This window comes from Lagopus muta, chromosome W (genome assembly GCF_023343835.1).
Source record: "Lagopus muta isolate bLagMut1 chromosome W, bLagMut1 primary, whole genome shotgun sequence".
In the NCBI taxonomy this organism is placed as follows: Eukaryota; Metazoa; Chordata; class Aves; order Galliformes; family Phasianidae; genus Lagopus; species Lagopus muta.
Genome location: NC_064471.1, coordinates 3,954,551 through 3,968,180, shown reverse-complemented (window position 1 = coordinate 3,968,180; position 13,630 = coordinate 3,954,551). Strand labels below are relative to the sequence as shown.

The following is a 13,630-nucleotide window of genomic DNA, read 5'->3' as shown; positions in this document are numbered from 1 at the left end:
GAGGATGTCTAGAGTCCAGACTGATGTCATGGTTTTGTGATTTTTTTGGCTCTCGGTATTCCACATCATAACATCATGTGGGGCACTGGGAGTTTAACTGTTAATGCTCAAGTTCTGGGTACCTGTCTGGAAGAGGAGAAGAACTACATTCCCCACAGGGGACTTTGTGGTCACAGAGAGGAGATAGAACTCCTGGCAAGGTCACCTGATGTGCTTTTTTTGTCCATTCTTCTTCATCGGCTCTTCTCTCATCTCCCTGCTGCTCAACTGGACTGCGCATCTCACCTCAGAGTTGTGGTGAGGCCTATCAACCTTTCGGACATTCTCTCATTATATTTGATTTATTAGCTTCAATTCTAATTATATTGTGTTATGGTGTGTTATCTTGCATTCCGATACCATATTTAGTAAGTTAGTTTGTTTCTCCTCAGATCGTTGCTGCTGTTTTTAATGATTCTGGGGTCCCTTGTTCCCTTTTTCCGGAGGCGCAGATTCTGCGAAGTCCCTCCTCCTCACTAGTCATGGAACTGGGCCGAACCAGCCCATAAACCGTTGACAACTGATTAATGTAGAAGATACTTAAGTAGCCTGCATGTGGGATGTGCATAGTTTAATAAGGTTCCCATTGTTTAGCCTCACACCATTGTCCATTTGAAGTTATATGAAGTAATCACTGAACTTCTTAATTTAGAGGCTCTGATTTTTTTTTAATTTTTTTATTTTTTCTCAAGGCACACTAGTTGTATCTCTACCCATTCGGAAGCCAAGCTGGATGTGAGAGAAATTTTCTATTGGAATGAAGAATACTCTGGTTCTAGGTGAACATTCTGGAAAATTTGATTGTGTGACAGGCAGTGTACTCCATTCAAAAGAGTGAGTTTTCAGTACTGAGAATTCTTGAGTCTATGACAACTCTAATAAGGATTATCGAGGATAGAGCTGTATCAATAGCTTCTTCCATGAAAGCGGAAATGTTACTTCTTGTCACTTTTTGTACATATTACCATGTTTTTATATCCATAGCAAAAGAAACCCATCCCAAGTTTCATCACTCTCAATGAAGCAATCTACACTTCTGACCAAAGGATCATTCACATGTTTTAATGCAATTTAATTACTTTTTTCAAAAAATGAAAATAATTTTCCCCTTTCTTATAAATATAGAATCATAGAATGGTTTGAGTTGAAAGGGACCTTTAAGATCATCTCATTACAACCCCCTGCTATAGGCAGGGATGCTTCCCTCTAGACCAGGTTACTCTCAGCCCCATCCAGCCTGGCCTTGAATGCCTCCAGGGTGGGGGCATCCACAACCTCTCTGGGCAACCTGCTCCAGTGTCTCACCACTCTCACAGTAAAGAATTTCTTCATAATATCTAGTCTAAATCTGCCCTCTGCCCATTTCAAGCTATTTCCATTTATCCTGGGAATGTCTATTTCTATTATTAATACTTAAAAATACCTCTTGAATGTCACGAATAATACTCGTTTCTATTTTCCCCTCACATACAAAAAGCTTCCTATTATAAACAGCTTCCAAGACAACACTGCATTTTCTTAATTATGTGTAATAATCCAATTTATAGAGTGAAGAAACTCATTTACAGAAGACAAGTGCTTCAAAAAAGCATGTTACACTTAGGCATTTGAAACATACTTAGTTACAAATAACTACTAGCAAGTTAGGTAAAATATTTTGTACGTTTTTAACAAATACTGAGATTTTATGATGTATCAGTACATAAATTCTTTACAAAATTAGAAAATACAACTTAAAACTTACCTGTTATAATATCTGCCTCCCATCATGAACTGATTGTTTGAAGTTGGGCATATTTTAAAACGTTGAATGTTCTCACTGGTCCGAAAATAAAGTGAATAATCACCAGGTGTATTATCTGAAGGTCTTATAAGAAAACTGCACACCTGACCAACTGAAAAAATATGATAACAGCATTATTCAACTATTACTTAGTGTCATCTATGATCGCTTATCAAAGTTATACAAAGTATCAAAAACTGTATGCTTAAAGTCTGAAGTTCCCTTAGCAATCTCTGTTCTTCCACCAAATGGGGTGTAGTACTAAACTGTCAAAGTTGATGCAAAAATCGGCTATAACATACAACCTATCCACTGGTTTGCCACCCCTTTACAAGAGCATGGGTACAGGGGAGAAAAAAATCAATAATGTTTTAAGAAAGCTGAAATATTTTTCTTCTAATATTTGAGCTATGATATTTGACTGTATGAGTTAAATCTTGATGTTTTCATTTAAATAATTATTTCTTCTGAGGTGACAAAAAAGTTTATAATACATTCTCCTATAAATATAAAAGTATTTTCTCCTTGGCCTTTTGATGAACTCCAAAATATTACTAATAGGCATATATTTAAAATACATTTAATAGTTTCACTTGAAATTACAGAGTTAACTATACTTGAACATAAAAATACTCAATATTCATAGCCATGAGTTTTGTTTTTTTGTTTATTCCACCTGTCTGATTTCCCCCTAACGTAACATTGTACTGGAGCAGCAACTACAGGTCCAGTCATACGTTCATACAGAAAAGCAGGTTTTGATGCAGTATGATATAAATCAGATTGCCTTATTCCATTTCACTATCACTATTTCCACCTCAAATACAAGTACCTGTCATCAGCAAATTGTAAGCTTCTTGTTTGGAGATCTTCCCATGGAACCATCTTAAAGAGAAAAATAGAAAGCAAGGCTATCAGCACTCATTTGGTTGTTGACACATCTAAGGCTCTGGCATGTATGAATTAATCTTTATTTTAAAAACCTAGTACATATTGATTATAACCAACCATTATCTTACTCAGGGATTCTGATCTTCTACTAAAAGAATGAAAACAAATATCACCTGTTTAAATTCATTGCAATACAAGTGTCCAACACTTGAAATAGATGTTCAATCCAAGTTTGTTTACACATGAAAAGGCATTAAATGCTCGATAATTTGACAAGCATATTTGAGTTCAATCTCAGATGACAATTTGAAGCAAAAAATGTAAAGTCTATATGAGGAGATTAATGAAAGTTAAATACTGTCCAGAACAAGGAGAACTGGGTTTTGCTAGAAGCTGAAGAAATAACAATCTAGCTTTCTTAAACTAGTGAATATGCACTGCTTTAATCTCACATCTTGCACCTTCCACAGTCCTTGAAAAACTTCAGCAGTGTCCATCCAGTCAACCTGATATCTATGATTATATAGAACAGTTTTGAATAAAGGGCTAATTTGTTATATTGTTAAAATTGTAAAAGTAGTTGAGCATGAACAATGGGAAAGATATGGGGTACATCAATCGTAACCTGGGGAGCCTGCTGATTGGTCCAAGGAGCCATATCCTAGAAACAGAACCAGTTGAAGTTGGAATACTTCCTCAAATGACACCAGGGTCAGAAGTAAACAGTGAGGATGACATACGGCCTTCATCCCCGCAACCACCAGGAGGCACCACACATGTGTAGAAGCATTAGTTAGGGGTGGGGTTTGGGTTGTAGAATGCACGTGTAATATTGTAATGAATTCCCAGAAGTAATTGTAATAGCCACTCCTTGTCTTAGAAATACTATGAATATGTATGTATTCCTTCTATAAATAAGGCTAGGAAGGGGCTATCCTCCTTGCACCCAGCATGTGCGCGGCACTGAATAACATACCTGCTCTATAACTACTTTGTGGTTATAGAGTTTGTTTCCACAACTCAGTTTGACATTGCACAGGGGAGTGGATGTGAGTTTCATTGAGGAGGTGGATTGGAAAACTAAAGGGAATCTGTCTCCCCAGGAATCCTCTCGGCAACAAATATCTGAATTAAGTGTCAAAGTTCTAAGCATCTGCTACAAACTAATTTATTAAAAGTTCCTGCATCTAAAGGCAATCGTACTACTGTTATGCTGCTATGCCAATTCAACCAACAGAACATTAAGGAACAGCAAACTGAAACCACGCACCAATGATTTTCTTTCTGCTGTTAAAGTAAGAAGAGGGGTCTTGTTCAGTTAGTTGTCAGTCTTGAAGACAGCAAACTAAGCAACTAACACAGGAAGCGTCAGCTGCAATTGTAGCAAGCAAGTGGAGTATACAAATGAAGTTATCCAGATACTAGAATTTTTCTCTAACTTGCATTTGCCACTCATCTTTACTACTGAAAATAATATAACAGTTAATTATTTGTCATAGTATCAAACACATTTTTCATATTAAATAAAAATAAATTTGAAAGAGCTAATACAATTTAAGTACTTAACAAGTTGGAATTCATGGCAAACATTATTTTATAGTCCTGGTCTTCTCTCAGTGTTAGCATGAAGTTAATATAGAAAAAGCATTACTATTACATTATCAGCTCTCTAACAACACTTTATTTCCTCTCCTTAGAGACATTTAGAGTTAAGCAGACTTGAAGAAGGTTATTTCTAAGGAAAGCTGTATACATATAAAAAGAAAACAAACGAGAAAACACCATAATCTCCATTGCACAGTGCAGTGGAAATGCCAGGTCACAGCCTGAACCAGTAGGTGAGCATGTGAGTGCCTAGAGTGGGGGACAGAGGGGGAGTACCCAAGATCCACCCTTCTTCTCTCTCCCCCTTAGTGGTGCTTCTGGCCATGCTACTGGGAGCGCACAAGCACTCTAAACCTGCACGAATTGCCCCCCCACTCCCTGGCATGCCAGAATTCAAACGGAAGAAGGCTGCATTCCTCATATACAAGATGTCTATTGCCCCATGACGTGGTTTTGTGTTTTTTTTGTTTTCAGTATTCCACATCATAACATCATGTAGCGCACTGGGAGTTAAAGTGTTAATGCTTAAATTCCAGGTGCCCATCCCTGTACATTGCAGAAGTCACTGGATCTGGCCCTTCCTGATTGGGCGATTTCTTATTCCCTTACAGTGGGTGCTGGAAGGTGCTTTCCTAGCCGTTCCAAGCTTTTCAGGTTTGACTCAGCCTCAGGAACTCTATCTCTCCTATTTTATTTGATTTATTAGTCTCAATTTCAATTAGATTGTATTATATTGTGTTATCTTCAATTCCAATGTCATAGTCAGTAAAATAAGTTTTCCTCCAATGATCATTGCAGCTGTTTCTTTCCTTCATTGAGCCCAGCTCCCATCTCCCTATCCCTTTTCCCTTTCACTTCCCATTTTGTGGGGCGGGGGGGTCCCAGAGGCCTACTGCCCCCCTGTCATGGGCATAGATTGATCTAGTTAACTCCGTGACAGCCGAACTCCAGAGTTTATATTGGGGATAGACATCCTTTCGAGTCTCACTCTCCAGACCACTGTGGGAGAGTTCAGATTAAGGGAAAGACCTATTAGTATCCAGGTGGTGCAGAAAATTATAAAGGGCCTACATTCCAACTGAAAAGGAGATCATAGCCGTGTATTAGGAGGTTTGGGCTGCTTCTGAAGTAGTCGGTACTGAAACACAGCTCCTTCTGGCACCTCGACTGCCAGTGCTGAACTGGATGTTCAAAGGAAAGGTTCCCTCCACCCATCATGCTACTGATGCCACTTTAGTAAGTGGATTGCACTGATTACACAACGAGCACGGATGGGGAACCTCAGCCGTCCAGGAATCCTAGAGGTCATCATGGACTAGCCTGAAAGTAAAAAGTTTGGAACACCACCAGGAGAAGAAGTATCACGTGCTAAAGAGGCCCCACCATACAATGAACTACCAGAGAATGAAAAGAAATATGCCCTGTTCACAGATGGATCATGTTGTATTGTGGGAAAGCATCGCAGATGGAAATCTGCTGTGTGGAGCCCCACACGACAAGTTGCAGAGGCCACTGAAGGGAAAGGAGAATCAAGCCAATGTGCAGAGGTAAGGGCTGTCCAACTGGCCTTAGATGTTGCTGAACGGGAGAGGTGGCCAATGCTTTATCTTTCTACTGACTCATGGATGGTGGCAAACGCCTTATGGGGGTGGTTACAGCAGTGGGAGCAAAATAACTGGCAGCGGAGGGGTAAATCTATTTGGGCTGCTGAACTGTGGAGAAACATTGCTGCCTGAATAAAAAATATGGTGGTAAAGGTGCATCATGTAGATGCTCATGTGCCCCAGAGTTGGGCTACTGAAGAACAACAAAATAACCATCAGGTAGACCGAGCTGCCAAAATTGAAGTGGCTCAAATAGACCTGGACTGGCAGAACAAGGGTGAATTATTTATGTCTGTGACACATGCGCCATGATTAAGCAAGCCAAGATGATGAAACCTCTCTAGGGGGGAAGGGCGATGGCAAAAGTATAAATAAGGTTGATTGTATCACCTTGCCACGATCTCGCAATGGTAAGCGTTATCTGCTTACCGTGGTGGAGGCAACCACTGGGTGGCTTGAAACATTTGCAGTACCCCATGCTACCGCCCGAAACACCATATTGGGTCTCGAGAAACAAGTCCTGTGGAGACATGGCACCCCAGAAAGGATTGAGTCAGATAATGGGACTCATTTCAAAAATTCTCTTGGAAATACTTGGGCCAGAGATCATGGCATTGAGTGTATTGAGTGTATTTATCATATCCCCTATTATGCACCAGCCTCTGGTAAAATTGAACGCTACAATGGGTTGTTAAAAACCATGTTGAAAGCACTGGGTGGTGGAACATTTAAGCACTGGGAGAAGCATTTGGCAGAAGCCGCCTAGTTGGTCAATACCAGAGGATCGATCAGTCGTGAGGGTCCTGCTAGCTCTCTACATACTGTAGAGGGAGATAAGGTCCCTGTAGTAAATGTAAAAAATATGTTAGGAAAAGCAGTTTGTGTCTTTCCAGCTTCTGGAAAGGGCAAACCTCTTCGTGGAACTGTTTTTGCCCAGGGACCTGGGTCCACTTGGTGGGTGATGGAGAAAGATGGGGTTGTTCAGTGTGTACAACAAAGGAATTTGATGTTGGGTGAGTGCAGGCAGTAATTCCATGTATATATATATGCGTATGTTTAATCTTTGGTAATTATGGTTTGTTTGTACATATTAAGCATGATGTATTGATGTGGAATATGGGTTGGAATGTCATGGTTTTATGATTTTTGGTTATCGGTATTCACACAGAATCACAGAATGACAGAATTGTAGGGGTTAGAAGGGGCCTCTAGAGATCATCAAGACCAACCCCCTGCCAAAGCAGGTTCCCTAAATCAGGTCGCACAGTTAGGCATCCAGGTGAGACTTGAATATCTCCAGAGAAGGAGACTCCACAACCCCCCCTAGGCAGCCTGCTCCAGTGCTCCGTCACCCTCACTGTAAAGAAGTTCTTGCACACATTTGTGCAGAACTTCCTATGCTGCAGCTTATGTCCGTTTCCCCTTGTCCTGTCTCCACATACCACTGAAGAGACTGGCCTGTCTCCACTATGGCCTCCACACCTTAGATATTTATAGACCTGGATTAGATCCCCTCTCACTCATATTTTCTCAAGGCTAAATAGACCCAGTTCACTCCGCCTTTCTCCGTAGGAGAGATGCTCCAGGCCCTTCACCATCTTTGTGGCCCTCCGCTGGAATCTTTCCGAAAGATCCCTGTCTGTTTTTTACTGGGGAGCCCAGAACTGGACACAGTGCTCCAGATGAGGCCTTACCATGGCAGAGTAGAGGGGGAGGATGTCATAGTTCTATGTTTTTGTTTTTGTTTTTTGTTTTTGGGTTTCAGTATTCCACATCAAAACATCATGTAGTGTACGGGGCATTAAAGTGTCACTGCCCCAATTCCAAGTACCTATCCCTGTACATTACAGCAGTCACGGGATCTGACCCTTCCGGGTAGGGGGGGTGCTCTCTTGCTGCCTTGCAGTGGGTGCTGGAGGGTGCTTTCCTGGCCGTTCCAAGCTTTTCAGGTTTGACTCGGTCCCGGGAACTCTCTCTCTCATCTTGTCTGGTTTATTAATCTCAATTTCAATTAAATTTTACTATATTTTGTGTTCTTGTATTCTGTTATTATAGTAAAATAAGTTTTCCTCCATAGATTGTTGCCGCTGTTCTTTTCCTCCCTTCCTTCCTTCCCATTTTTGTGGGACTGGGGTGGGGGGGGGAGGGCAAAGGCCTGTCGCCCCTGTCACGGACATAGATTGATCTAGTCAACTCCGTGACAGATTTTTTGGCACCCAACGTGGGGCGACGAACTGCTTTTTAGCTTTTAGAACGAATCTCTTTTTCTCTCTGCTCTTAGAGAGCTTCGTTAGGGAGCATTATCAGTAGTTCAGGTTTCTGTGCTGGAAAACCTGACCTTGAAAGATTAGGCGTACTGCCAGTGTTCTGGGATATTTGTAAACTTTGAGCACTACTTAGTCTAGGTAGTGCCTTTTTTTATTTTTTTTTTCCCCTCCTCTTGTTAGCTTCAATTCATTAACCCCTTTTTAGCAGACACCACTAATGAACCCACTCGTTATCGTGGGGGTGCTGTGTAAAGGATTTAAAGCAATGGTGCTACTCACAACCTACTGGCCAATAATCCATCTCACACTTACGTGTTGTGGAATTGCATCCGTATATAACTACCTAAGGGCACTGATGGAGACACCTATGTTTTACCTACTTGCAATGTGGTATGATTTGAATTTTGACATTTACATCCCAGAAGGAATGGCTAATTTTACAAAAAGCTACATCCCAAATAGAATAGCTAATTTCACCAACAACTACATCCCAAATGGAGTAGCTAATTTCACAAACAACACAATGTTCAGACCAGTCTCCGGGTTTTCTTCTCGGTTTGTCAAACGTTTTTTGAATCCTGAATTAATACCCATGTTGTTGTTCGTGTCATCAATTTTCCTGATTGTATTCCTATGCATTCGGATTAAGGGAAAGGAGTCTCCTCCAAAACTAGAGAATGATGACTGGCAGGGAATATGGAGAGGTTTAGGAAAGGTTTTAGAATCATGGGGACCTGCAGTGTCATGGGATTTTACTCTTGAACACCTGTGGGATCCTGAGAAACTAAGCCAGTATTTGAGTCAGGGACTATGCGGCTTACATAAATCTAAGGAGGTACAACTTATTTGGGGTTTGGCTTGTGCTTACCGTGTCCTATATAATACCATTCTGGAGAGAGAGAGTTTCTGAGCTGAGGTTCAAGCCTAAGGGGAAAATCCCCAAGTCAGATCTAATCAATCACAGGAGACACCAGTAACAATACCAGTTGCTCCTGTGGAGGGCAAGAAATGGAAACGAGTGTCTTTGCGTCTTGAACGAGAAAGAGGAGGAGGAGGAGGTGGAGGAAGATCCAGGCGAGGGGCCCTCCTCAGAACCACCACCATCGCGAAAGGCAAAAGGGAAAACTAAGAGACGTGCAGAAGGGAGTGATGAAGAGGAAATCTCTATTACTACTCGTCGGCCTCTAAAGATGACTGAAATCCAAGGTTCGAGAAAGGAGTTTACACGGCGCCCGAATGAAACTCTTGTTTCCTGGTTGGTTCGCTGTTGGGACAGTGGGGCCCATAGCTTGTCTCTGGATGGTAATGAAGCTCGCCAACTAGGTGCCATTGCCAGAGATCCAGCTATTGATGGAGGAATTAGTCGATGTTCGGATGAGGCTGCCTCCCTCTGGGAACGAGTGTTAATAGCCGTGAAGGAAAAGTATCCCTTCAAAAGCAGCTTGAAGATTGCGATGACGAAATGGGATACAGTTGAAAAGGGTATCCAGTATTTGAGGGAAATAGGCGTGGTGGAAATGTTCTATGACCCTAACTTTGTTCCTCATCACCCACGCCAAGACCGCCACACTGAAAAGGTGAGGACGACGCCTGAGATATCACAGAAACTCGTGACAACAGCTCCGGACAAATATGCCTCTACACTAATGTCAGCGTGTGACAGATACAAGGAACAACAGAGAACGCCCTTAGTTGATGAATTAATTCTTACGCTCCAAAACTACGAACAATTGCTACCCCCAACTCACGCTGCTGTTGCCGGTATCTCCCAGGTGACGGACCAACTGAATGAAGTGCGAAAGCAAGTATCTCAACTGATTACTCGTGACAAACCTGTAGCAGTATCAGAGACGCTTGATGAAGATCAGGATAATCAAAAGAGTCTAATGAAGGAGATGAAGGAGATGATGAAATTTATGCAAGCCCACCTAACTAAATACGATGAACCTTCCTTCTCACGTGCACCATCAAAAATCTCACCTGCTAGAGGCAGACGCTCTCCCGCTCAAGTAAGGGATAATACACCGCGAATTGTCTTATGGTATTACCTACGTGACCATGGAGAAGACATGAGGAAGTGGCACCGTGAACCTACTGCTATACTACGAGCACGGGTGAGAGAATTACAAGGCAGATCAACCAACAATGCAGTTGCTCCTGTTACCACAGGTAATGAATAGAGGGGCCCTGCCCTCAGTCGGGGGGGGAAAGGGATAATAGAGTATATTGGACTGTGTGGATTCGATGGCCTGGCACATCAGAACCACTGAAATATAAGGCACTGGGGGACACCGGTGCACAGTGCACTCTGATGCCCTCGAGTCATGAAGGGACAGAATCAATCCATATTTCTGGAGTGACCGGGGGCTCTCAAGAATTGACTGTGTTGGAGGCTGAGATAAGCCTCACTGGTAAAGACTGGCAAAAAAATCCTATTGTGACGGGCCCAGGGGCTCCATGTATACTAGGTATTGATTATCTCAGAAGGGGGCATTTCAAGGATCCTAAGGGGTATCGATGGGCCTTTGGAATAGCTGCTGTGGACACAGACAACATTAAGCAGCTGTCTGTTTTGCCAGGCCTGTCAGAAGATCCATCTGTTGTGGGGCTGCTGCGAGTAAAAGAGCAACAGGTACCAATTGCTGCAAAAACGGTGCACAGGCGGCAATACCGCACCAACAGGGATTCCTTGCTCCCCATCCATAAGTTAATTCATCAACTAGAGAGCCAGGGAGTGATCATCAAAACTCACTCGCCTTTTAACAGCCCCATATGGCCAGTGCGTAAAGCCAGTGGAGAATGGAGGCTGATGGTGGACTACCGTGGCCTGAATGAAGTCACACCCCCACTGAGTGCTGCTGTGCCGGACATGTTAGAACTCCAGTATGAACTGGAGTCAAAAGCAGCCAAATGGTATGCCACCACTGACATTGCTAATGCCTTCTTTTCCATTCCTTTGGCCAAAGAATCTAGGCCACAGTTTGCTTTCACATGGAGGGGCGTTCAGTATACCTGGAACCGTTTGCCAAACTGTATTGGAACAGGGCAGTGCTCCTGAACACCTGCAGTACATTGATGACATCATTGTGTGGGGCGATACAGCAGAAGAAGTCTTTACAAAAGGAGAGCGAATAATCCAAATTCTTCTGAGTGCTGGTTTTGCTATTAAGCAAAGCAAAGTGAAAGGACCTGCCCAGGAGATTCAGTTCCTAGGTATAAAGTGGCAAGATGGCCATCGTCACATCCCTACAGATGTGATCGACAAAATCACTGCTATGTCTCCACCCACTAGCAAAAGAGAGACACAATCTTTTCTGGGTGCAGTGGGCTTTTGGAGAATGCATGTTCCAATTTACAGCCTCATTGTAAGCCCCCTTTATTATGTGACGTGAATGAGAAATGAGTTTACATGGGGCCCTGAGCAGCAGCAGGCTTTTGAACAGATTAAACAGGAGATAGCCTGTGCCGTGGCCCTAGGGCCAGTACGGACAGGACAGGGTACAAAGAACATCCTCTATACTGCTGCTGGAGAGAACGGTCCCACTTGGAGTCTGTGGCAAAGAGCATCAGGAGAGACCCGAGGCCGACCCCTGGGATTCTGGATTCCCTACAGGGGGTTGGAAGAGGGCTACACTCCAACTGAGAAGGAGATCTTAGCTGCTTACGAGGGGGTTCGGGCTGCTTCTGAAGTAGTCGGTACTGAAACACAGCTCCTTCTGGCACCTCGACTGCCAGTGCTGAACTGGATGTTTAAAGGAAAGGTTCCCTCCACCCATCATGCTACTGATGCCACTTGCAGCAAGTGGATTGCACTGATTACACAACAAGCACGGATGGGAAACCTCAGCCGTCCAGGAATCCTAGAGGTCATCATGGACTGGCCTGAATGTAAAAAGTTTGGAACAGCACCAGGAGAAGAAGTATCACGTGCTAAAGAGGCCCCATCATACAATGTACTACCAGAGAATGAAAAGAAATATGCCCTGTTCACATATGGATCGTATTGTATTGTGCGAAAGCATCGCAGATGGAAATCTGCTGTGTGGAGCCCCACACGACAAGTTGCAGAGGCCACTGAAGGGAGAGGAGAATCAAGCCAATGTGCAGAGGTAAAGGCTGTCCAACTGGCCTTAGATGTTGCTGAATGGGAGAGGTGGCCAATGCTTTATCTTTATACTGACTCATGGATGGTGGCAAATGCCTTATGGGGGTGGTTGCAGCAGTGGGAGCAAAATAACTGGTAAAGAAGGGGTAAACCTATTTGAGCTGCTGAACTGTGGAAAGACATTGCTGCCCGAACAAAGAATATGGTTGTGAAGGTGCGCCATGTAGATGCTCATGTGCCCAAGAGTCGGGCTACTGAAGAACAGCAAAACAACCATCAGGTAGACCGAGCTGCCAAAATTGAGGTGGCTCAAATAGACCTGGACTGGCAGAACAAGAGTGAATTATTTCTAGCTCCATGGGCCCATGAGACCTCAGGTCATCAAGGGAGAGATGCAACATACAAATGGGCCAGAGACCGAGGGGTGGACTTAACTATGGATGCCATTGCACAGGTTATTCATAACTGTGAAACATGTGCCATCATCAAACAAGCCAAGAGGATGAAACCTCTCTGGGAGGAAGGGCGATGGCAAAAGTATAAATATGGGGAAGCATGGCAGGTTGATTATATCACCTTGCCACGATCTCACAATGGTAAGCGTTATGTGCTTACTATGGTGGAGGCAACCACTGGGTGGCTCGAAACATATGCAGTACCCCATGCTACCGCCCGAAACACCGTATTGGGTCTCGAGAAACAAGTCCTGTGGAGACATGGCACCCCAGAAAGGATTGAGTCAGATAATGGGACTCATTTCAAAAATTCTCTTGTAAATACTTGGGCCAAAGATCATGGCATTGAGTGGATTTACCATATTCCCTATCATGCACCAGCTTCTGGTAAAATTGAACGATACAATGGATTGTTAAAAACGATGCGAAAAGCACTGGGTGGCGGAACATTTAAGCTCTGGGAAAAGCATTTGGCAGAAGCCACCTGGTTAGTCAATACCAGAGGATCTGTCAGTCGTGATGGTCCTAACCAATCCAGTTCCCTACATACTGTAGAGGGAGATAAAGTCCCCGTTGTACATGTAAAGAACATGTTAGTAAAGGCAGTTTGGGTTCTTCCAGCTTCTGGAAAGGGCAAACCTCTCCGTGGTACAGTTTTTGCCCAGGGGCCAGGATCCACTTGGTGGGTAATGCAGAAGAATGGGGATGTGCAATGTGTGCCACAAGGAAACTTGATGCCGGGGGAGTGCAGTTACTAATTCTATGTATATGTATATAGCCATGTGTGTGTAATGCATTTTAATCATTTTTATTTTGTTTGTATATATGTATATCTATATATATATTTTTAGCGTGATGTAACGATGTAGAATAAGGGGTGG

General features: G+C 43.1%; 2 protein-coding genes across 14 annotated transcripts in view; one reads left to right on the top strand and one right to left on the bottom strand.

Moving 5' to 3' along the window:
- LOC125686409 (ras GTPase-activating protein 1-like) overlaps positions 1-13,630 on the bottom strand; it is a 259,593-nt gene that overhangs the window by 161,287 nt on the left and 84,676 nt on the right. For all 13 annotated transcript variants that reach the window (XR_007373789.1, XR_007373787.1, XR_007373788.1 and 10 more), the window contains 2 exons: positions 2,655-2,707; positions 1,784-1,934 (listed from right to left, as the gene is read on the bottom strand). Coding sequence is in view for 10 of the 13 variants with exons in the window: in XM_048930352.1 (XP_048786309.1) it covers positions 1,784-1,934; positions 2,655-2,707 (204 nt within the window). In the remaining 3 variants the exon portion in view is untranslated. The remainder of the gene's footprint in view (positions 1-1,783; positions 1,935-2,654; positions 2,708-13,630) is intronic.
- The window catches only part of LOC125686442 (uncharacterized), a 161,036-nt gene continuing 156,420 nt past the window's right edge, over positions 9,015-13,630 (top strand). The window contains exon 1 of the mRNA XM_048930420.1: positions 9,015-11,950. Within this exon, the coding sequence (XP_048786377.1) occupies positions 9,380-10,369 (990 nt within the window). The 5' untranslated portion in view covers positions 9,015-9,379 and the 3' untranslated portion in view covers positions 10,370-11,950. The remainder of the gene's footprint in view (positions 11,951-13,630) is intronic.